This window comes from Podarcis bocagei, assembly GCF_964188305.1.
Source record: "Podarcis bocagei genome assembly, chromosome: 11".
NCBI lineage: Eukaryota > Metazoa > Chordata > Lepidosauria > Squamata > Lacertidae > Podarcis > Podarcis bocagei.
Window position 1 is genome coordinate 20917543 of NC_138136.1, and position 25548 is coordinate 20943090.

The 25548-nt window shown below is 42.5% G+C and overlaps 1 protein-coding gene across 3 annotated transcripts in view; it reads left to right on the forward strand.

Annotated features, from left to right (window-relative positions):
- Nucleotides 1–25548, forward strand: part of PGGT1B (protein geranylgeranyltransferase type I subunit beta) — a 34561-nt gene that overhangs the window by 5169 nt on the left and 3844 nt on the right. For 2 of the 3 annotated variants that reach the window (XM_081213832.1, XM_081213833.1), the window contains exons 2-9: nt 722–840; nt 7675–7742; nt 9925–10076; nt 13877–14009; nt 21985–22030; nt 22736–22920; nt 23167–23275; nt 25103–25162. In XM_081213832.1, the coding sequence (XP_081069958.1) occupies nt 722–840; nt 7675–7742; nt 9925–10076; nt 13877–14009; nt 21985–22030; nt 22736–22920; nt 23167–23275; nt 25103–25128 (838 nt within the window). In that variant the 3' untranslated portion in view covers nt 25129–25162. The remainder of the gene's footprint in view (nt 1–721; nt 841–7674; nt 7743–9924; nt 10077–13876; nt 14010–21984; nt 22031–22735; nt 22921–23166; nt 23276–25102; nt 25163–25548) is intronic. The other variant, XM_081213831.1, reaches the window with a different exon arrangement.

The window sequence follows — 25548 nt, forward strand, 5'->3', positions numbered from 1 at the left end:
GCACTGCATTCTGATAGTTTTAGGCATCATGATCATCATGTTTTTCTGGACTCAAAACAAGATGGTTTGCATCGCTTTCAATAGTAACAGTTTTTGTAGCTGGAATCAGTCATTGCATTACTGTCCCAGGCCAGGTGGGAATAGGCCCTCAAGGCAGGTCTTGCAGGGCTCACAGTTAAGATGGTCTACGGTTTGCATTGTTCACACGCAACTGTATGGAGCCACATTGTAGGGACACCTGCACCACCTTTTTATCTGCGTAATTTCTAGCACCAAAATGTGTCTGATTTGTGTTTGTTACCTGTCAGATTGCATTTTTCTTCCATGGCTCTTGGTGCTGAAGACATTTTTTTTCCCTGATTTTGATGCTAATGAGCCAGTCATTTTACAGTTTCTTGAACATGTTGTTATTCTACGTTTATGTGTGGTCTGCTTCATCAGTCAGAGAGACTTGTTGGTATCGGTTTTTCACTCCTTCACTCCAGGTGGAGTTGGTTAGTGAAGCTTGACAGCAGCGTGGCTTTCTGCCTGCAGAGTTACATGTAAGCCAGCTCCCTGCAGCATATTGTCAGGTTGCAGCACTCATGTCTGGTTTCAGTTCATGCTGGAGCTGACACATAACACAGGTACTTCTTTGTGGCTTAGAAGTATGACTTCTCATGCTTACAAACCATTTTATATCGATGGCGGGTAGTAATATCCTGCTTTTCTTCCCTCGCAGGTTGACAATTGCTTTTTTTGCACTCTCCGGTCTGGATATGTTGGATTCCTTAGATGTGGTGAACAAAGAAGATATAATAGAATGGATTTATTCCCTGCAGGTCCTTCCCACAGAAGACAGTGAGTGAGTTTTTAGCTTTTCTCTTACTGACATTTCATTACACTCATTTGTGCTGCTTTTAGCTTTTGATAATAGAGAGCAACCCCTTGTTCAAAGAGATGCTGAGCAGTGACCATCTTACTTGTAACAATTGAAAGTGCTTAGCAGTACTAAAATGTAGATGCTCTTAGCCAGGTCACAGAACTGTGCAGTGAAGCCTGTCAAAGAGCTATAGTGAGTTATAGATGCAGTTGTATTAAGCAAAGTAGGTTAAACTTTCAAGCAGGGGGCCCTCTGCTTTAAAAAATAATAATGTTGCTTTGATGGGTTCTAGAAGGATATGTTGAAATTCTTAATATATTGTTAAATTAGAAACATTCAGAAGGTATTTTGTCTAATCATGACAAAACATGTTCATGATAGTTTTTTATAAAGCTGCTTAAATGTGCTTAGATGGGTCAATGGCTTTGTTCCTTCTTAATTGTACTGAATTTCCTTGTAAGACTTATTAGCTTAGCTGTACAAGAACTATGCAACTACTATAACTTGCCAGAACTATTATTACATTAATGAATGTTAAGCCAAACCCACCACTACTATAAGAGAACAATGGAAGAATAACAGGGAAACTCAAGCTAATTGATAGAACTGAGTCAGATGTCAATACAGTAATGCACTGTTGTCCTACTTATTGGAAGTCAGTGGTCTTGTACTCTTGTGCTCTCTGCTCCATCTAGGAGGCAGGCTTTCAGAAAAAGAGAAAAGTACTGGGAGTATATACCCCTTCCTCCTTAGTTCCACATCTTGAAATCACTAAGGCTGCTGGTGTGTGGTAAGATATTAGAAACATTTGAAAAAGAAATATACATATAAAATCAGGATCCTCGTGCCACTCTATCTCTGATCACCAAAAGCCAACACATGCAAGATAAGGCTATCTAGTTACTAATCATGAAGGCAGTTTACTGTTTTCAGCAAATCTCTGAATGCAGGTTTCTGGGGATCACGAGTTGAAGGAGGCTATTGTGCTCTTGTCCTGCTTGCGGGTTTCTCTTAGGCATCTGTTTGGCCACTGTGGGAACAGAATGTTGGACTGAATGGATCTTTGGTCTGATCCAGGAATGCTGCTCTTAACGTTCTTAAGTCAAGTGAAATATTTAAAAGTCTTGTACTGCTTTCATTTGATGCTGTGACTTGGGTTTTGGAGAGTATGGTGGGAGAAGACTGTTCCACAAGTGTTTCAAATTAGTTTTGATATTGGTCTGACTTCTTTGTACTTTTTATGAGCCAATACTGAAAAAAGCAGAAGGCTAAAAAGACTCTCTTCAGATTATTGGCAGTTTCACCAGTCAGATTTATGGCTAAAATGGGATCAATATTGACACGTGTTGCAAATGGAGCAGTATTATACTACAAAAGCTTAAGAGTTATGAGGTCCATGATAATCTTGTTTTGGTTTTGAACTTACTGCATACATGTTTGTTAGTTGTGTGGTGGTGGGGATATATTCTCTACAAAATAAGACTTCCTCCCATTACCTCTGATTTCAGCTGTCTTTAGAATAATTCCAGAGGGATTGTGAGTCTGTTAATAGCACGCACAAAAATGAGGCTTGCAACAGCTTAACAAACATATTTTTTCTCTTTAAGATGCCACAAGGCTCCGGTTTTGTTTCCTTAGAGTAATGATTAGTATAACTCATTGGAGTGTGTTACATCTTTTTTTGTTGTTGTTGTTGTTAAAGCTTCAATTGTTTTCAGTAGTAGTACCATTTATATGCAGAACAACCACTAGATGGTGCCATTCCACAATTGAAGTCCAGAGGAGAAGCTGTGCTAGTCTGTTGCAGTAAAAACAAGGGGCAAGCTACAGTTAAAGTTTTGTGACACCTTTAAGACTATCATATTTATTACAGCAGAAGTTTATACTTTAATAGGTTTCCTAGACTTTAAGATGCTGCAAGAGACTCTTACTTGCTGACAACAGCTTGTTGATTTTTTGCCATAGTAAGTAAAGGATACAGCCAGTTGTGATGCCTTTGACTTCTCTTAACATTTAATCTTTAACTGTAGCTGATTAAAAATATTAAATGATTATGAAACTGTCCTCCCCCATACTTAAAAATTCAGTAACATGGTTTTCGAAGATGTAGTTTTATGTGGCACATATCAATAGTATTGGCATATTAATAGATATGCACTCACATGAAACCAGGGGCGCCGACTTATAAAAAATATTGGGGGGGCCCATACCGGGGTCCTGCCGCTGGTTCGCTCGGGTAGCCGGGAGAACGCAGTTCGAGGTGGCGGTGTTGGGGAGAGACCCTCGCTCAGGGCGCCACTAGACTTGGCGGCTGGCGGCCTATCTGGGGGTTTTTGGAGCGTATTTCGGCGGAGCGATTGGGGAGGAGGGGGCTTGTTGCCGGATTCTTCAGCTGGGCCGGAGATCCGCTGCTGGGGGGTCCCTGGGCCGAGTTGTGAGCACGGCCTGCTGAAGGGAGATCCAGCCGATTGCGCGACGGGGACGGCCGGGGCTCTCCGGCTAGGGCGTGCGGCTGGCTGGCTGGCGAGGGAGCAGGTGGGGAGGACGCGGGGGTCCTCACTCTCTTAGGAAACGCACCCGCGCGCCCGATTGCCACGAAGTCCGAAGGGTGCGTGTGTGGAATTAAAAAGCAAAAACGAGATACGGGCAGGGCAGGCAAAGAGTTTTCTGCAAGAGGATGGAGGGCAGGTTGAAGAGAAAATCACTCAGGATGAGACAGTCAAATCAGCCATGATAAAATGGGCTCAGGATATTGGGTATAACATCATGTTTGAGGACTGGGAAAGGTTATGGACCACCGGAATGAAATTCACGGCATGTAATGCCTTGAAGGAAAATATTATGAAAATTATTTATAGGTGGTACATGACCCCAGTCAAGCTTGCAAAAATATATCACCTGTCTGATAATAAATGTTGGAAATGTAAGGAGGCTGAAGGGACATTCTTTCACCTCTGGTGGACTTGTCCAAAAGTGAAGGCCTTCTGGGAAATGATCTATAATGAGTTAAAAAAGGTATTTAAGTATACCTTTCCCAAGAAACCAGAGGCCTTCCTCTTGGGCATTGTTGGCCAGAAAGTGTTTATGTATGCAACTACAGCAGCAAGAATACTTATCGCAAAATATTGGAAGACACAAGATTTGCCCACACTGGAAGAGTGGCAGACGCAATTGATGGACTACATGGAACTGGCTGAAATGACTGGCAGAATCCGAGATTTGGGAGAAGAAACAACGGAAGAGGACTGGAAAAAATTTAAGGACTATTTACAAAAACAATATAAGTTGTATGAATGTTAAAAATTTACACGATTCGGAAACTATAGCTTCAGCAATTAGATTTGGGAAACAGGAAATTATATTTTAAGTAAGAAAAGGTCAAAATCTAAGGTAATACTATGTTTAATTTAAGATATAAGTAACTGGTGAAAAGTATGTTAAATTTAGAGGTATAGTATTTGAAAAGTACAAAATAAGGTACGAAACAAGGTAATAATTTGCTGATATCTTTATTATAAAGAATGCAGGGTAAGGGAGATGCGAGGAAGTCCAGTTAGTTATATAAAAAATGTGTTGAATGGTTGGTTTTCTTTTCTTCTTTTTCTTTTTTTCTTTTTCTTGTTCTTTTACTTTTTTCTTCAGTGTATGTTTCTAACTTTGTATTTGAAACCTTAATAAAATATTTATAAAAAAAGAAGAAGAGAAAATCCTTTCGCTTTTCTGGGGCGCAGGGAAGTCTCAAAGCCGGAGGTTGGGGAAGGGACCCCCTTTGCTCTGCCCTCTTCTCCCGTCTTAGATTTGCATGGGGGTCCCCGCCCAAGCTTGCCTGGCCACCGGGCCACACAAGGGCCGCGCTCTACGCGGCGCACCTTGCTAGCCGTGCAGCTGTCCTCCGCGGCTGCGGAGCGGCCCTGCGCCGGTGCCCAGCTCCTCTGGGCGCCCGCTGCGCTGCCAATGACAAGCGGGCGACGTTGCGGGCGGGGAAGGCGTCGCTTTCTTTCCCGATCCTGCATCCTCCCAGTCTTCCAGCCCTTTTTTGGGTTGGAAGCTCGTCTCGTTCGCCCTTCTCCTTTCTTCACCCTGCGCGCAATTTTCCTCCCTCGTCTCCCTCCCCATTTCTCCTTCCTTCCTGACTGACTGACTGACGGGCTTGGGCTCGGGCTCAGGCTCCGGGTCGGGCTCGGGCTCAGGCTCGGGCTCGGGCTCCGGGTCGGGCTCGGGCTCCGGGTCGGGCTCAGGCAGCCACAGCGTCGGCGGTGTTGGCGATCGGCGGCGCGGGGGGATGGCCCTCCCGGGGGAGCCGGCGCTGCTCAATGGGGTTGCCAAGGAGACAGGCCGGCCGCCCCCCTCCCCCGGCCCGGCGCCCCCCGCCGCGCCGGTGCCTGTTATCGAGCTGGTGCGCGCCGGGCGCCCTATAAAAGCCGCGGACGCGCCCACCGCCGCCCGAGATTATTGGGGGGGCTGAGCCCCCCCAAACGAATTTTTGAGGGGGCTCGGGCCCCCTCAAGCCCCATGGAGTCGGCGCCTATGCATGAAACATCCCCACTGAAGCTAAAATACTTCTTATTTTCTTAACATCTCCCAAAACCTGTTTTTAAATTTTGGAGCTTCAATATTAGCCTTAGACAGTCTTCTTGACTAATTACCATAAGACCTCATCTATAATAATTGATTCACAACAGCTGCTCTTGTTTTGAAACTGTTGGATTAACTCCTACTCAATGAATAGTGATCATGGTTTGTCTGTTAATCTCCGGTTCTGTGTGGCGTTCTCCATGGTTGTTAATTTCTGGAGTGCTTGACTTAAGAATTGAAGGCTTATGGCACCTTTAAGGTCATCTTGCAAAAGGAAACTTAAAAGTAACAAAGCTAATGAAGGTATTTAAAAAACCCAAAACAAACTCTTGACTGTGATCAGTATTCTCTTGGGATGGGTAATGAGATGTTAGTGAAAGATTCAAGAAAAGCTCTTTGAGCTGAAAATAGATTTGGCTCTTCTTTCACAGCAACTTTCTGCAAAACACAATGAAGACAGGCACTGAGATGAAAACTTGCCAGTTAATAGCTAGAACCATGTTCTGAAGCTTCTTCTGTATGCTAATTTAGTGTATTTTCTGAATTGAAATACAAGAGCAAAACCAAGGGTGGCAATCGACCAAGTTTTACTCAGAGGAGATCCACTGTAATGACTAAGTTGGGCCCATTAATTTCAGTAGGTGTACTCAAAATAAAATTGAGTCACTTACAGTCCCAGGTTATCAATTCACAGCTGCATTCTTTTCACATATAGGTTTAGCTTTTCTGGGAAATGTCGTAGCCCACTGTATTTCATGGCATTTTGGTATGTCAGATTAAAAAGAAGAGAAAAATCATCTCTAAATTCTCTATAAATATTTGCCTTTGTGGAGGACATTTCATGAGTTTAACTTATGTCATTATACATTTACTGTGGCTTTGGGGCCAATATGGGAGAGAGATGTTTTGTTGCAGTTGGGGCAGATGAAGGCATCCAGTTGTGCCAGCTGCAGATGCACCATGGTGTTTTCTTCTCTCTGTGCTCCTCCCAGAGCTCATTCCTCCTCTGGTCACTGCTATGGATACACAACCTGACTGTCCATCTACAGGCACTGCAATCACTGCTTTGCCTCCTTCCCACTTTTGTTAGCCTCCACTAAATCAAAGAGTCTTCCGTGAATGGAAGGATGCATTGGATACAACCCACCATAAATACTGGAGTGACATTAAAAATTAATAATATGTAGGAGGACCTTCATTATTTAGTATATCTCAGATGGAAAAAACCCCTCTTTAAACGACTTCTTTGTGCAGGATGAATGCTTTGTATGCTTGTCATCCTTGGAGACCCCTCTTGGTACTGTTGCATGAATAATAGATTTTTTCTTTCAGTTTTTAGACAGAGAATATACATAAAAGACAACCAATTGGTACATGAACTCTTTAATATAATTGCTGTGATAAATTTGTTTTTGTATGGTTCTATATGCCTTACTTTGGCTCAAAGTTTATATATAGTTGCATGACATTTGTGTTGGAGCTGTATCTTCCTGGCAGCAGAGGACAGAACCATGAGACAGGTGTAAAACCCTCAAGCAAGAGTTTTATTTACAAACTTACAAACACAAAGCATGTGGGTGTTCTCTTTTGCAGACAAATTCAAACTGCAACTTCTCCTCCTTTTGTACTCATCACTAGTTGTATCTAATCAGCCCAGAACTCACACCCAGAACTCACAGAAACAGCTCTTAAAGTTACAATCATCTTTTCTGTTTCTTTGCAGAATGACTCCTAACAATTTGTAAAACACTGTTTGTTTTTATTTAGCTGCTGCTTATTACAGCTCTTATCTCTGCAAACGTGTTAGGCTAGATCCCAGAACAGGAGCTATATTTTCCTGGAAGGTCAGTCTGATGAGGGGATAGACTGAAAATGGCTGGCTGACCATTTCTACATCAACTACGTAGGATGGAGTGTATGTAGAACGCAGAAAATGATGAGTATGTAGCAGGGTGGAAAAACTAACCACTCCCATTGGCCTTCTGTGAAAAATGGTTGTAAATGCAGAGCTGCATTGCCAGCGCCTTTACTCAAAAGTAACTGGGTTCACAGAGTTCAATAGGAGTTACTCCAAGTTAAGTTTGCAGGATAGCAGTCTGAGCTAGGGAATATGATTTGGCATTAATCATGAGCCAGAGAGAGACTTTAAATTTCAGTAGAATTGTTTAAAACAAATAGCTAGTAATTTGAAAATGAATGCACAGAGTTAAACTAGGGTTGTTTTGTTTCCTACAAAGGGTCAAACATGCATCGCTGTGGATTCCGTGGTTCTTCGTATCTGGGAATGCCATTCAATCCGTCCAAGGTTAGTGAATGCTACATGAAAAAAAATACAGTGCATTCCTTTGCAGCCTTTTAACAAATATTTACATGATCATGAAATAAGGCTCTGAGGTGAGCATTTTTAAAAGTAAAAATAGCACTCTATTTTTGTAAATTCTGCTCGTAAATTGAAAACATTTCTGTGAGGCAGAACAGTGGTCTTATTATCGAAGCCATATTTTAATGAAAGCTAGAAATGGATGCACAGCTTTTTAATGTGCTTTATGCTTTTAAAACCAATAAGAATAGAAAGTAGGTTTTCTCAATTTTGAGTCCCCAAAAAGAGGGGGCGTCTTATACATGGGGGGGTGTTATACACTGGAAAATGCAGCAAATCCTCACTCAGATTACTGCAGCATTGCCTGAACACACATTTGAATGTTGTATTCTAAATGAGGATATTCTTCATAGGAAACCTTCACCTTTATAACGTGGTTATCTCATGTAGTTTGTGGCAGGCACGAGAAGTGGGGTCCTTGAAGTATGAACAGCCTGAGGATTGAAAGTGGGTTAGAAAGGGAACACAAATCAAATACACGGAATGCAAGTTCAGAGGAGTCAAATAAGTCTGCAGTGTCAGTGTGCTAGCAGGCTGGGTGCATGGACAGAAATTCCATTCCTAACATTTCTGTCTTGCTGTTATCAGGACAGCATCAGTGTGGTTCTTGTGAGGAAGCCACAAAAATAGATGCCCTTAAGATAGACTAGCATGATGGGCAGGCAAACCAACACGTGTGGGCTTTTCTTTACAGTTGTGAGAGGTGTGAAGTCCTTCTTTAAAAAAGACTAGACTTTCTAAATGCTTCATAACACATCAGACTTACATCATATCCATATTTCCATAAGTTTGTATCCAGCCTAAAGATACTCCGTAGACTCACTGAAATAAATGAAAATCTACTCTTAGTATGGCTTAGTTGGATAGAACCAACTTAGTTGGATCAACTTGTGGAAGTGAGAGAGAATGCACATCACCAGAATGTAAGTCGCCTGGGCTTGAGTGGCCTCTTTTTAAAATAGGGTTGCCATATTTTGAAGGGCAAAAAAGAAGATACTATGATGGCCATTCAGAGCAAATAAATGCAATTTGTCTCAAAATTTACCTCCTGAAAAAGAGGACATGTCCTGGAAAAAGAGGACACAGGGCAACCCTGAAATTCCCATAAACAGAGTGTGATTATTTTTTAGGTTGTCACTATTTATATGGTGTGATCATATTTCTAAATTTATTGAAAGTGATATTAGATGTGTGGTGATAACTCATTGTATCCTTTTACATGGTGCCAGAATTTTGTAACCTGGGATCACTAATGTAAATCCCAGAAAATACTGAAAGGTATTGTGAAGTGCTGCCTTTCTGCAGGACCAGCTTGTTAAAATATTTTATTTATTTCTCAAGCTGTTTGTCTTTCTAGACTGAACATTTCATGAATATTTGCAAAGGAAAGTCGAGTTTGGTCATCTATCCTAGTACAGTAGTTGAGATCTGTAATACAAGACTAAACTGGCACACTGGAAGCCGTCATCAGTTCATAGAAATCTGTGCAAAATTCTTCTGGTGCTGGAAATGTACCCTGGTCTTAAAATAACTGTCACACTTCCTGCTATTTGCATAGCTGCTGCTATGTGTGGGTCATGCAGAGGTGGACATTTATATATAGCCATTCAGGCAATTCTCCTGCATGTTTCTCCTGCCCAGTGTTAGAAACTGAGATATGAAAACGAGGAGTTAAATGGCACCTTAAACCTAGGTTGTGGGTGCAACAACAGAATGTCCAGGAGCGCTTTTTTTAAATAACAGGAATACAAAGCTGAAAATGATTTTTCACATGGTCTAGTCCTTCCCCTGCCCTCCCCTCTAATATTCTTAAGAGGGTCTCTTCTCCGGTCTTCAGAGAGTAGCTGGAAGTGGTGAGGCAGAAAAAGGTCCTCCTTTCATTCCACTCTGCAGTTTAAATCTGAAATTTTAGGCTCAGTACTGCGCCCAGAGCTCAGAAATTGTTTGTGCTAATGAAGTTCCCTGTCGCAAAATGTGCCCAGAACAATGCTCCTGCCCAAAGACACTTCAGGAAAACAATCTCTGTTTTCTGCTAAAACAAATGCTTATTTTGTTATCCGTTGAGAACTATAAACTCTAATAATAATTGCATTTTCTTGTGTTTCAGGGTCCCGGTATTGCTCATCCCTATGATAGCGGGCACATAGCAATGACTTACACTGGCCTTTCCTGCTTAGTTATTCTTGGCGATGACTTGAGCCGAGTAAATAAAGAAGCCTGCTTGGCAGGACTAAGAGCTCTCCAGCTGGATGACGGGAGGTACAGTGAATTCTGTGTTGCCAGGTGTTAAATATTTTTAGAAAGGGAAAACTGGATCCAAATACATAATGCACAGTACTGTAAAGGAGGAACTGGCGAGACTGAATCCAGCGTGAGGAAAGTGAGGACTTGAGCACAGTAAGCAAGAGGAAGCTTACATACTTTGAGGTCTCTTCTTGCCAGGGAAAGCAAACGGAGACGAGGGTATTCTAGCAAGCAGAAATGTCCCCTTCTTCATTTCACATAGCACAGATAGGAGGCCTGCATTTTTGCATTTAATTGTGTCCTTCACTGGGGGTTTCAGAGCCTAGTCTTTAAACGCCAGTAACTTGTTGTCTGTTCCCTATATTGCCGGCAACTGGTCAAAGGGCTCTAGGCTACCAAAAACAGTATTTAGAGAAGTCAGGAAGTCAGGAGACTTTTGCAGATTTAGGTAGGGAAGAGTACTGTGCTATATAGTTTGCTGAATGTCCTCGGTTCTCCTATCACAGCAACTCATTAAAGGTGTACTGTATATACTCGAGTATAAGCCGACCCGAATATAAGCTGAGGCACCTAATTTTACCACAGAATGGCAAAGGCAGAGGAGGAGGAAGGAGCAGCCTGAAACGACCCTCACTTGAGTATAAGCCGAGGGGGGGGGGGGCTTTTTCAGCATAAAAAATGTGCTGAAAAAAATGGCTTATACTTGAGTATATATGGTAATTCCTGCTGATCTCCAGAACCTCTTAGTAGACCCTCATGGACGCTCAAACGCCTTTACTGCTGTTCCAGTCTGTTCTAGAGCCCTTTTCCTTGTTCCAATGTACCCACAGACATGACTTTGATCTCTTTGGCTTGCCTTTCAAACTGAGCATTCCTCCCTCCATTGCTGAGACTGGCTCCTTTCATAGACTGCAGACTTTATATAGATGGAAAAAGTGACTCCTGAATCTTGGGTATGGCTGCAACCAAAGCAGTAACAACCATAATTTGATCTTCCTTGTTTTAATTCTTCTCCATTTAGTAGCCCAGCAATATGCTAGTTTCCATACGTTCTAGAAAGCAGACGCCACCTGGTTGTCTTAATATTTGTGGGGAGGGGGTGTAGAAATCATGAGCTTTCATGAAAAGCTGGAATTACAAATGCAGAATTCCTGCTGATTATGCCAAACCCTGCCTCTTTCTTTTCTTTTTTTTAAATTTTTTTATTAGTTTTACAGAATTTTTAAACACAATACAAACATATAAAAAGACATACAAACACGTATAGTTTCCTAACCTTTTTTTATAGACCTTGTTTCTCAGACTTCCCCATACCTCTCCTTTTCTGCATCCCAATGTCCAAAGAATTTTTAGCAACTCTAAATATTTCTGTCAAGTCTCTGTCCTTTTAGTCTTTCCTTCAGTCTAATCTTATATCGCTGTAACCCTTTCTTACACAAAACCTCGACATTCTAGCATTCATCAAGTTTGTAGTGGTCCTTAAGGTAGATTTTAAATTTCTTCCATTCTTCTTCCGCCGTCTCCTTTCCCTGGTCGCGGATTCTGCCAGTCATCTCGGCTAATGTCATATAGTCCATCACTTTCATCTGCCATTCTTCCAGGGTGGGTAGATCTTGTGTCTTCCAATACTTTGCAATGAGAATTCTTGCTGCTGTTGTAGCATACATAAAGAAAGTTCTGTCTTTCTTTGACACCAATTGGCCGACAATGCCCAAGAGAAAGGCCTCTGGTTTTTTAGGGAAAGTACATTTAAGAACCTTTTTCATTTCATTGTATATCATTTCCCAGAAAGCCTTAATCTTCGGGCACGTCCACCAAAGGTGATAGAAAGTACCTTCAGTTTCTTTACATTTCCAACACTTATTATCAGGCAAGTGGTAAATTTTTGCTAGCTTGACTGGGGTCATGTACCACCTGTAAATCATTTTCATAATGTTTTCCTTTAAGGCATTACATGCCGTAAATTTAATACCGGTGTTCCACAACCATTCCCAGTCAGCAAACATAATGTTATGACCAATGTCCTGTGCCCACTTAATCATAGCTGATTTAACTGTTTCATCTTGTGTATTCCATTTCAGCAGCAAATTATACATTCTTGACAAATTCTTGGTATTGGGTTCTAACAGTTCAGTCTCTAATTTCAATTTTTCCACCTGGAAGCCAATTTTCCTGTCCTGTTTATAGACCTCCATTATTTGAAAATATTGGAGCCAGTCTTGTACTTTAGGTTTCAATTTCTCATGACTTTGTAATTTCAATTTATCTCCATCCTGTTCCAAAATTTCCCAATACTTTGGCCATCCGACCTCCATATTGAGTTTCTTCAGTGCCTTAGCCTCCAAGGGTGACAACCATCTAGGGGTTTTGTTTTCTAACAAATCTTTGTATCTTATCCAAACATTAAACAATGCTTTTCTAACAATATGATTTTTAAAGGCCCTATGCACCTTGATTTTATCATACCATAAATATGCATGCCAACCAAATGCATTATTAAAACCTTCCAAGTCCAAAATGTCTGTGTTCTCGAGGAGCATCCACTCTTTCAGCCAGCAAAACGCTGCTGCTTCATAGTACAATTTTAAATCCGGCAGGGCAAATCCCCCTCTTTCTTTAGCATCTGTCAGTATTTTAAATTTAATTCTGGGCTTTTTGCCCTGCCAGACAAATTTCGAAATATCTTTCTGCCACCTCTTGAAACAGTCCATCTTGTCAAGAATCTGCAAAGTTTGAAACAAAAATAACATTCTAGGCAATACATTCATCTTAATAACTGCAATTCGGCCTAACATTGACAATTTCAAATTTGACCATATTTCTAGATCTTTTTTAATTTCTGACCAACATTTTTCATAATTGTCCTTATACAGGTTCAAGTTGTTAGATGTCAAATAAACCCCTAGATATTTCACCTTCTTAGCCACTGTCAAACCTGTCTCTTCTTGAAATTTCTCCTTCTCCATGACTGTTAAGTTTTTTCCTAAGACTTTAGTTTTTTGTTTATTCAGTTTAAATCCGGCTACCTGGCCAAATTGTTGAATTATCTCCAACACCCTTTTCGTACTAGTGTTTGGCTCTTGTAAGGTCAATACTAGGTCATCTGCAAATGCCCTTAACTTATAATGTTTAGCTCCGACCTGTACACCTTTAACCTGCTGGTCATTTCTAATCATATTCAGCAACACCTCCAGAACAGAAATGAAAAGCAATGGGGAAATTGGGCATCCCTGTCGTGTTCCTTTTTCTATCTTAAATTCCTCCGTTATCACATTATTTACAATCAACTTGGCTTTTTGTTCAGAGTATATCGCACCCATACCATTCTCAAATCCTTGGCCTACCCCCATCCCATGAAGATTCTTCTTCATAAAACTCCAAGAAAGATTGTCAAAGGCTTTCTCCGCGTCAAACCCTGCCTCTTTCTGCCACCATTTTGTGACTGGTGGACCTCCATAATTTTCAACAACCTTGGGGGAAGAAAGTTTGATAACCCTTGCTCTAGGAAGCAGAGGGCCTTGCTAATGGGACATGGCACAGAATAATTCAGTTTAGTCCCTGCTACTCAGGTGAGTGGTGGGTATGCTGGCTGGTCAAATTGGTACTTTCACTATGCTGGCTTTGTAGTAAATGACTGAAAGAGGTCTTGTAATCACCTGACAGGGTTCTGCTTTCAGCAGATAATTAGATCATTTTCCCATAGAAACTGACAGTTTAAAGTAAATTACGTTTTGTTCTAAAACCCCCCAAACAAACCCAGATTGAGATTCAGTTGAACAGAGCAGTAACTGTTGCATAACTTCTATATGTTTTAGTTTTTGTGCAGTCCTGGAAGGAAGTGAAAATGACATGAGATTTGTGTACTGTGCTGCTTGTATATGCTACATGCTTAACAACTGGTCAGGGATGGATACGAAGAAAGCCATTGACTATATCAGGAGGAGCATGGTGAGTTTTGCAAATCAATTTTTTTTCAACTTCCTCTATTCAGAGTGTCTTTTCTTAACATTTCATATGCATACATTTTGTATTCCTGTGTTGATTGAGGAACTAAAGCAATAAAGCAGCTTCTTTGCCAGTTTTCCTGCATCCAAACATATTTAATACAGAATATTATAGCATTAATGTATAGATTTGCCTTTGTAATGAGCAGCGTGAGAGAGACAACATTAGGATATGCTTAATGATTTAGGACACAAAGGACTTCTAAAACATGAATTTTTATGATGCTACAGTGATATACGCTACTTAGTTTTTCTTCTTACTAGAAATAATGATGGATTTCCTGACTGCTAAATAGCCTCCACTTTAATATAAATTGTTGCCTATTCTGATTGTGTACAAGAAATATTAAGTATTCTGTGCATTCATTCATGGATAGTATTAGCCCTTCTGGGCAATTCAGACTGCAATCCTTTGTGAGTAAGTCTGAACTTAGTGGGACTTATTCCTAAATATGCTTGCATACGGTTGCACTGTAAGACTCCAACATTACAATCTTGTGTACGTTTACTTAGAAATATGGTACATAGCCATAGGATTTCAACATTCAAAATTCTTATATTGCTGCTTTTTATGATGTTATTGGGACACGGGTGGTGCTGTGGGTTAAACCACAGAGCCTAGGACTTGCCGATTGGAAGGTCGGCGGTTCGAATCTCCGCGACAGGGTGAGCTCCCGTTGTTCAGTCCCTGCTCCTGCCAACCTAGCAGTTCGAAAGCACGTCAAAGTGCAAGTAGATAAATAGGTACCGCTCCGGCGGGAAGGTAAATGCCGTTTCCGTGCGCTGCTCTGGTTTGCCAGAAGCGGCTTAGTCGTGCTGGCCACATGACCCGGAAGCTGTACAATGGCTCCCTCGGCCAATAAAGCGAGATGAGCGCCGCAACCCCAGAGTCGGCCACGACTGGACCTAATGGTCAGGGGTCTCTTTACCCTTTACCTTTATGATGTTATTGGCATATAGACCTTTCAAAAACTGAAAAGCTACCAGTTCATATTTTACCTGAACGTTTTCCATACTAGTGTGATTGCAACGCTGGAATCCTGCCCTGTAGCATGGTGAAAATATAATTGCTGTGGCTAGTTGGGCACAGCTTTACTTAAGGTATAAATCTAGTTTAAGTTCAAATAATTTAAATGTTGCCTTTTGTAAGTATAGAAATACAGGATTGTGTTGTGAACAGCATGAGCTATTGGCTATTATCTGTCAGAGTACATGGGTTACAGATTAACAACCCAGGCCCTGAGTTTCCTGTTCTCTTTTAGCTGATACTATAAATGAGTTAAACTTGCACTACAAGTTTGGAATCTGCACCAGCAGACCATCATTAGCATGGCAGACTGACACTTCCTAGGCACTGTCTCTATGGGCTTCTCCTAGAGATACGCAGTAACCAGTAGGCTGCAGTTTTGCCACCAGTTATTTCATAAAAAGAGAATCCCGCACTGCACCATCAATCCTGCACAATGCCAAGAATCTGGCATGCTGTATTTTTAGTCTTGATCTGATGTGCAGAAAGCCAGTAGCTCTTGCATAGTTAACACTTGTAGTGAGACACTAGACTTCAAGTACACTTGATTATACACTTGAATGCTCAAGTGTGCTCCAGAATGCTGCTCTTGAAAAGCACGTCAAACAGATAGTCCTTCTATGTTTTCCCTCTTTAGTTCAAATTCTGCCAAAGCCGTAAGCAGTCAGCTCTCAACTGCTGTACAGGAATGAATGTGTAGATTGCCATTAGGTAAGCTGTGTCCTGGGAGGCGATTGTGGTAAAGTTGACTTTTAAAAGCTGAAACTTGAAGAATGCGTCCTGAGCTGCTTGAAAGGTCAAAAATACTATTGGTAGAATAAGGAAAACAGTGAATGCTATATTTCTGAGAGAGACATACAGTGGTGCCTCGCAAGACGAAAAGAATCCGTTCTGTGATTCTCTTCGTCTAGCGGTTTTTTTGTCTTATGAAGCAAGCCCATTGACGGATTAGCGCTTTTAGTGGCTTTTAGCGGCTTATCTGCTGATCGGATCAGCTGATAAGCGGCTTAGCAGCTTAGAAAAAGGGGGGGAAGGAAAAAAACCCAGCAGGAACTCGCAAGACATTGTCGTCTTGCGAAGCAAGCCCATAGGAAATTCGTCTTGCGAAGCACCTCCAAAACGGAAAACTCTTTCGTCTAGCGAGTTTTCCGTCTTGCGAGGCATTCGTCTTGCGGGGCACCACTGTATAAGGGGGGGGGTGATTACAAATGTGCTATGTGCAGTGGCGAAGCTGCATGCTCCAGCACCGGGGACAGAGAGCAGGCAGGCGCGTGGCATGTGTCTCAGGGGCGTGGCACGCCGCCCAGCGTGGTGGGGTGTGTGCGGTGCGTGTCTGGGGGGTGGCCGCGATGGTACCCCCCTTCCCGGGGGCAGTGCACTCCCCCCTCCCCCCGTTCCTCCGCCAGTGGCTATGTGGATCTTTTCATAGACCATAGCAGATTTTTTTTGTGTACAAGCAGAACTAGGCATTTGGCAGCAAACGTAGGAATTTGGGGCCCTACCTTTGCTTGTGACATATAAAGCAAAGGCAGTGAGGCTTTTGCAGAGAGCCTGCTGCTTTTCCTCTGCAACCTGCTCTCTGCTGTTCCCCAGTTGTTGCTGTTGCTGCTGCTGCTGCTGTATTCTACCAGTTGATGCCAAGAAACATCAAACTGGGAGACATTTACTGCACAGCAATATCAGACTTACTCCATCCCTATTTCTCACCTGGGACAAAAATTCACTCCTTCTGTTCACCACCAAGAAAAGGGCATGGGGCTCCCACATGTAGTTCCTAGGAAATGGGGGGGGGGTCATTTGGAGAGTTTTATCAAAGTAATTAAGCAAGTTTAAGCACTCCAGAAAATGCCTCATCCCTACTTTGCATGCAAACACTTTGCCCTACCCTACCCTGTAGTGTTCCATTTCTTTTCCAGCTTAATAGGTTGGAGGATAGAGGTGAATGCTCTGATTATCAAAGTCTGCCCCTTTTTAGATTTCTGTTATACTATCATTCTCTGAAGACAGTGATGACTTTTGCTTTGTGGTCAGTTAAGAGCAGTGTGAATATACCACATTTTCCCGTGTATAAGACAATGTTTTTTGCTATTATTATTTTTTAGTAAAAAATTGGGGGCCGTCTTATACATGGATGGTAGTCTAAACCACTGGGCATCTTGGGCTTGCCAATCGGAATATCGGCAGTTTGGATTCCCACGACAGGGTGTCCCACACTCCTGTCCCAGCTCTGTCCCAGCTCCTGTCAACCTAGCAGTTTGAAAGCACACCAGTGCAAGTAGATAAGTAGGTACCGCTGTGGTGGGAAGTAAATGGTGTTTCCATGCGCTCTGGTTTCTGTCACGGTGTTCTGTTGCACCAGTAGCAGTTTAGTCATGCTGGCTACGTGACGCAGAAATCTGTCTGTGGAGAAACGCCAGCTCTCACAGCCTGAAAGCAAGGTGAGCGCCGCAACCCCATAGTCACCTTTGACTGGACTTAACCGTCCAGGGGTCCTTTACCTTTACCTTTCCATCTGCTTGTAAGTTACAGTGTCATTCGTGGTTTTGGCAACCCTAATTTAAAATATTGATTTCTTAAGTTTGCGTTTAAAAAAATAGGTGTCATATACATAGAAAAATATGGTATTTGTTATCTTTGTGCTTGAGATCTCTCAAAATTCCCAGCCCCAGAATACATTAGTGGAGTTTCTTCATAGCAGACATGAGTCTCCTAGAAGCAAAAGTATTATATTTAGGAATTAACAAGCACAATTATTCTTAAGCTAGATTAATCTAGAACAGTGCTTTTTCTTCTTCTAGAAAAATAGGTGCTGGTACTCACCATGAAGTTGTAACAGTATGTGTGTTGCATTTTTTCACAACAACAAAGAGTTGCTGGTACTGCGTACTTTTGAGTACCCAACTGGTCTAGAACAGTGTTTCCCAACCTTTTTTGGGCAAAGGCACACTTGTTTCATGAAAAAAATCTCGAGGCACACCACCATTACAGCCCCGTGACGTCAGCGCACAGCGTCACGCCGGGAGGGACATGAATTGCTAGCAAATTACATAATCACCTCCTTGAGGGCTGGCTCATCTTCTCCGAAGGCAGAACCCCATTAATTAACAGCACAGACTCACACCATAGCCAAGACGAGGGGGGAAAACCTCAGTCATGCACAGTCATGCACATGTGGGGGCTAAATGAGGACGAAGACCGGGCAGAGAGCAGGGTTCAAATCACCCCCCCCTGGCCAGGACAATCCCTGGGTGCTCCCTTGGGCCACTCGCCTGACCCACCTCGCAGGGCTGTTGTTGCGAGGATAACACGGGGAGAACCACGCGTGCCCCCGGGAGCTCCTTGGAGGAGAAAGCGGGCGATGAATGCAATGCACGAAATATATGAGAGGCGACCAGGTTTTGCAGGTGAGGGGCCCCCGCCAGCCTCCGCTTCCAACACCCGGCGCAATGACGCCGAAGTTTCCCCCCGGGCTCGGCTCGGGGAGCAGCGCTGCTCCCCCCCTGGCTCCCCTTTGCCCTCCCGGCTCTCTCTGCCGCCCACTGGGGACCCCCCTCACCTGCCAAGTCCGGAGCGCCGGTGGAAGTTGCATGCATGCATGCAGGGCGCCGCGTTGCCATTGCATTGCACTGCACTCCATGCAACGCCTGCACGCATGCATTGCCTTGCACACCCGCCAAGGGGTCTCCCCGCGGTCTGATGCGTCCCCTCCGGCGCGGATGCAGCATTGCAAAAATAACCCCCCCCGACGCAGCCCTACCTGGGGGGCAGCCTCCGCCTCCGCCGCTCCGCCTCCGCGGGGATCCCCGGGCTCCATCCTGCTGCCCGATCTCCGCGGGGGCGCAGGCAGGCTGCGTGGGGTCTGCGCGGAAGAGCCCCTGCCCGCCCGGCCGCCGCCGCCGCGCTCATTCCATGGCCGGGAGAAGAGCGCTTCAAACAAAACGCTAGGCCCGCCAGGCCACGCTGGGAAACGTAGTTCGCGCACCCCGCGCGGGCGCGGAGCCCAAGGGCGAGGGGACTACGGATCCCGGCAGCCCCCGCGCCGGGGACGGAGGGGGAGAGGCCGGGTGCAGGGATGGAGGGACGGGTGGGCGAGCGACTGAGTGAGTGGCAGCCGCCAAGCCTTGGCCGAGAGCCAGGAAGGGCCTCACCGGAGGAGGAGGGAGGCGCAGAGCGGGAGGGAGGGAGGGAACCCCAGGGGTCATCTAGTGACGGCGCCCCAATCGAAAATTTGACTTAAAAAAATATCTTTCGAATTTTTTAATTTTTCCCGCGGCACACCAGGCAACATCTCGCGGCACACTAGTGTGCCGCGGAACAGTGGTTGGGAAACACTGGTCTAGAATATTTTTGCAGCACTAATATTCAAAATAGCAACTTACCTTGCAACCTGAATTTTTCTCAGAAAGGGTAATATGGAGAATGGAAAATGGAAATACAGGTGAAACTCGGAAAATTAGAATATCGTGGAAAAGTTCATTTATTTCAGTAATTCAGCTTAAAAGGTGAAACTAATATATAAAAGGTGAATATATGAGATAGTCTCCCCAAATCAACACAGACTGTGGAAACTTCACACTGGACTTCAAGCATCTGGCATTGTGTGCCTCCCCATTCTTCCTCCAGACTCTGGGTCCTTGGTTTCCAAATAAGATGCAAAAACTGCTCTCATCAGAAAAGAGATTTGGGGAGCCATGTCATCAGCTGGTGTTGGTCCACTGTGCTTTGTTAAGTCCAGGGTCAACACAGCCGTCTACCAGGAGATTCTGGAGCACTTCATGCTTCCTTCTGCAGACGAGCTTTATGGGGATGCTGACTTCATTTTCCAGCAGGACTTTGGCACCTGCCACACTGCCAAAAGTACCAAAACCTAGTTCAGTGCCCATGGGATTACTGTGCTTGATTGGCCAGCAAACTCGCCTGACCTGAACCCCATAGAGAATCTATGGGGCATTGCCAAGAGACAGATGAGAGACATGAAACCGAGCAATGCAGAAGAGCTAAAGGCTGCTATTGAAGCATCCTGGTCTTCCATAACACCTCAGCAGTGCCACAGGCTGATAGCATCCATGCCACACTGCACTGAGGCAGTAATTGATGCAAAAGGGGCCCAAACCAAGTACTGAGTACATATGCATGCTTCTACTTCTCAGAGGTCCAATATTGCTCTATTTGCAGTCCTTGTTTTGCTGATTTCATTTAATATTCTAATTTTCTGAGATTGTTAATTTGGGGTTTTCATCAGCTGTACGCCATGATGATCACAGTTATAACAAATAAAGGCTTGACATATCTTGCTTTGCATGTCATGAGTCTATCTCATATATTAGTTTCACCTTTTAAGTTGAATTACTGAAATAAATGAACTTTTCCATGATATTCTAATTTTCCGGGTTTCACCTGTATTTCTTTTCAACACCGTATCTATGTTTGTGAGGTGCCCATGTATTTCATTATAGTGAACTGTTGGTTTATGTACAGTTCTGGCTTGTACTGATAATGTCCCCTTTATCACAGGCAAAACAGATGCCATTGTTAGAAGGGTGCTATTATTCAAAGATGTAGTTTTTGTTTCAACATCTCCTATGTTGTCGTTTGCAAGAAAATAAGGCTCGTTCAAGCTTATATGTTTTTATCATTGCAGTGCAAATTTGAATGCTGCTGAATATAATTTGGTTAGGTAGCAACACCTTTGGCAAGTCAAATATTATTTCAAGTCAGTATTTTCATAGACTTAGATTCTTTTTGTATTTCTGTACCACAGCCCATGCCATTCTAAGGGCCCCTTGACCCTCATGTATTCTGTTTTTTTCCTTGGGTTTACTGGTTTGTTTAGTATTGGGATACACAAGCTTTAGCACTGTCAAAGTTGGCTTAGTGAATACTTCAGTACCAAAGGTAATGTGCAGCAAGAAATATTACAGAAAAATCCAATGACCAGGAACTGTTTTGAAAACAACTTTCTAGTCTGCTCTAGAATTGCCCAGCGTCCTAAAGGGCTGTGCTTTAGTTTTGCATAGCTATAGTTTGAGCATAGAGTAAACTTCTCTATACATTCAGTAATAAAATTAGGAATCTGTAATTAGGCTAAAAATATATATTCTGTGCAAACAGCAAAGGCTGCTGTTTGTTTGGCTTTTCACATTTCCTGTCTTGTGTCAGTCAAACATATGAGTGCAATAATTATTGGAAGGGCGGAGGATTGCAGCTCCTCCTTTAAAAGGGCAAAGTTCCCAGTTATCTTACAAGCAAGATGACAACAGTCAGTCTCAGCATCCAGATAAACCTTAGGTCAGTGTTCTGTGTTTTTTTTAAGTATCACGAGTTTGGTGCTGGAGTAAACTAGGTCCTCTACCTACCTTCAAGCTAATTATTTTATACTTGGTGTGATGTTTCATTCTCATTGTTTATGACACACCTGATTAGCTGGGCGTCCGGTGTCTACAAGTAGCAGATTATTTTGAGTCAGCTGATTAGTTTTTAGGGAAGGGTGGACATTGTTTGCTGCCTGCATTCTTCCCCCAACCCTGACCCACAGCAGTCACAACTGCTTGTCAATGAATTTATTGTCTTTTCATAATGGCATTATCTGGGCTCCTGTATAGAGTGGAAGAACACCACCACCAAATAATAATAATAATAATAATAATAATAATAATAATAATAATAATAATAATAATAATAATAATGAATGAATGAATGAATTTGAGCACTTTCTAGCTGTATACATTTGGTTATAACTTTGAAGTTAGTCCAGTGTCTTTGAAAAGTAATCTCCTAGGCTGTGGGAGACTAGAAATAACTTTTGGCCAAGGCCATGTAGTTTTACTAAAATGAAGTGTACATTCAAAGGTCTGCATGAATGCTTACATTTGCCTGCCTTTTGCCTTTTCAGTCTTATGACAATGGGCTTGCCCAAGGAGCTGGACTTGAATCTCATGGTAAGAGTATTTGTTTTCTTAAGGATCACTTTAATACAGTGGTAATGAGATAGAACACTTCTGCAAGGAAAAACTGCACGCACTGAGAAACTTTATTTTTGAGCTTGGCTTCATTGCAGGTTATTGACAAAATTTGGATATCATGAATCTTGTGCTGAGAGTCCTCCTTGTGAAAGTGATAAATAAGCAATAAGGTCATTACTTCAACAAGGAGGACTCAACACAAGATTCACAATACCCAATTTTTGTCAGTATCTCTCAATGAAACCAAGCGCAAAAAGGAAGCTTCTCGGCATGTGCATTTCTCTTTGCAGAAGTTTTTAAGTGAGCCCAGACTTGGGGGGAAATGTGTGTATGTGGGAGCCTATGATAGCATAGTCTAATTCCTTAATTCTTGTGTTACATCTGCGCCTGGCCTAAAACTACAGGTAAAGTAACAAACATGCATACCGTGGTATAAGTGGGATGACAATTGGTTAACAAAACAGTAACATGGTTGAGTGGCTTACCAGTCGCTTTGTTTGAAAATTTTTTGTCCAGCTCTACATGTGCTTAACTCAGTGCCTCCTCTCTCTGCTAGGGTGAATGACAGTGTATCACTTAAAATTGTCTTTTAGATACAGTAGTTTATGTAAACTGGGCTTCCTCAGTAGCTCCATGAAAGACTGAAAACTATGTTTGGGAAAATCTTGTCTGGTTTTTCAGGTGGCTCTACTTTTTGTGGTATTGCATCCCTATGCCTAATGGGTAAACTTGAAGAGGTATTCTCTGAGAAACAGCTGGACAGGATAAGGAGATGGTGCATTATGCGGCAACAGAATGGTTATCATGGCCGACCCAACAAGCCTGTAGATACCTGCTACTCATTTTGGGTTGGAGCAACTCTTAAGGTAACTTGAAAGTTGAAGCAAGACACTGTCATTCATAATCTGCCTTCTGACTGTTTAACTTCTGCATTAATAAGTTAATTTAGATTGACCTTTAATATCAAAGGTGCTATTTTATATCCTATAGTTAATTCTAGAAATTCATTTTTCTTCTTAAAAAAAGTATACAAACTTTACAATTCTCTATTTGTACTTCTGGTGCATGTTAAAACTGATAATGTGTGTTAACACGACAAACCTTTCTTTCAGCTTCTGAAAATATTTCAGTATACAAACTATGAAAAGAACAGGAATTACATTTTATCAACCCAAGATCGCCTTGTTGGTGGATTTGCTAAATGGCCAGATAGTCATCCAGGTAAATGAACTTTTTTTGCCCACCTACATGAGAGGGCAAGGGGGAAGGAGAGGGGGCGGGAAGAGAAACTATAGCCAAATACTTATAATATGAAAATGAAACATTAATCCTTTTGGTATGGTATAAGAGAGTAGTGACACTGAACACTAACAGGCTCTTGCTAACGGAAATCATTTATAAGAACTTCTTAGGCCATAATTTTGGCTTTACAGATTGTGCCAGCTGGTGTTTTGGTTACATGCCAGCAGTAGATTGGTTGAAAACAATATTGTGCGCTACATCCATAGCGAAAAAGTAGATGAGAACAAAAGGTGAAGGAAATTGGAAGTAGATATTAGTGTTTGTATAGTGGCACTGAAGTAGCACATTAAGAAAAGGAGTATGGTGTCCACATTTGCGTAATTGTCCTAAGGAATGAATCTCTTTCCTATCCATTTTTGTTGTTGTGACAATGTTCCTGTTTAGTTACACAACCCATTAGCATAACATCTGTTTTGGAACCATTATTGAAGATAGATATTGAAAAGGGGAGATCACTTTGCACAGAGGGAATATATACTACTTATCTCGCCTTTGAAAGTGTTAACAAATGTGTACCAAAATTTGTACCACTATATATTGTATACCTGCAACTCCCAAAAACCTTTGAGAAAATACATTGCCAAAGTCTCCTAAGTAAACTTACCAGTCATAGGAACTAACCAGAGAAGTTGTGTTGTTGGGTGCCATGTAAGTATTGTATATAAATACATAAGATAATACTCTTCCTGTTACAGGTTGGTAATGGGTTGTAAAACAGGAACAAGGTAGAGGTAAATGGACATTTGTTACAATAAAGGGATGTAAGTCGTGCAGCCACACAAGGCTCTTCTGTATGGAGAATGGAGCTGTACAACTTACTCCTGAATGTCCAAATTTGCAGATGGCTTCACATTATTCAGGATGATAAAAATCTAAGCTGATACTGAAGAGCCCTATAAGGTGTTTCCAAACTGCATGAAAAGCCAGTAAAATAGCAAGCGAGGTTCAGTTTCAGAAAATGTAAAATGATGCAAATTGCGGCAAAAAATCCTAATCAGATATGCATGGGGGTCTGAACTGCTGTGGCTAATGAGGAAAAACCTTGGGGTCACTGAAATGTCAAACTGGTGGCAGCAGAGAAAAAAATTAAATCATTCTCAGTGTTCTTAGAACTGTGACCACAACATGGCTTTTACAGTATGGCGGAATTTGGAATGATGTGTACGGTTGTAAATTTAAAAATATTGCCAGGGGCCAGAAGACACTGCAACTTGCTAGAGGCCATTCTCCTGGGATGACAGCTTTCCTGTCTGTGAGTTCTTCATTTACACCAGATCTGGGCAAGCCATGGGCTGCATCCCCCAAAGTCCTCTAGACCTTTCTACCGTTGGAGAGAGAGAGATAGAATTGACAGGCAGGCATTCATGTGTAGCATGTAGAGCAGCACTTTGGAACTCCACTCTCAACCCATCTTCCGTGTGCCGTTGAAATATGGAGGGTGCACATCACCAATTGAAGCTTTTGTGTGCTAGACTACAAATGGAGGGCCCTATATAGTTGGAACTTGTAGCATGTGCTGTTTGGTATGGGGATGGGGCCAGTAGCTTATGCCCTTGCTTCCACATGCACCTGTAGGCAGTTCATGATAGTCTGCCCAGAGCTTTGGCAACCTTGCAAGAAAACTTCTTTTAGGGCTTCTTTTGAGCTGGAGCTTAGCTCTGGAATATATTTTCAAATGCTAGAACTCAGCCGTGGAACCTCTGAAGTGTGGTATTAATGCCTCTGTGTTGGTATCTCCTGCTTTAGAAGGACATTCTGACAGTCCCAGCTAGCATCTTTTCCAGACGTCTGCTATTCTACAGGAAGGTAGGATAGAATCTATCACTTGTAGTTAGCAATAAGCTGATTTAACTAGTTCGTTTTTAGACAAAGAGCAATGGAATAGCTTGCTGAAGTTCTCTGTTTGAGCTAGGGCTTCCTGCTGTCATGATTTGAACCAGAGTCTTCTGTACTATGTGCCATGCACTTACAGAGAATGGCTGACAAGGTTGGGTTTCTGGATCAGAGGGCCTAATTTTCAGCAGTTTCAAGCCTCTGCCATTCCTTAAACAGCTGAAGGTTCTGATAGCTTCTAAAATCGTCTTGCTGCGTGGAATGAGGGGCATTAAAACTGCTTTTATCCATAGAAGTAGTTGGAAATTGTGCTCAGAATGCTGGTTTAACTAAGCATCATCATTTAACAGCTTGAGACT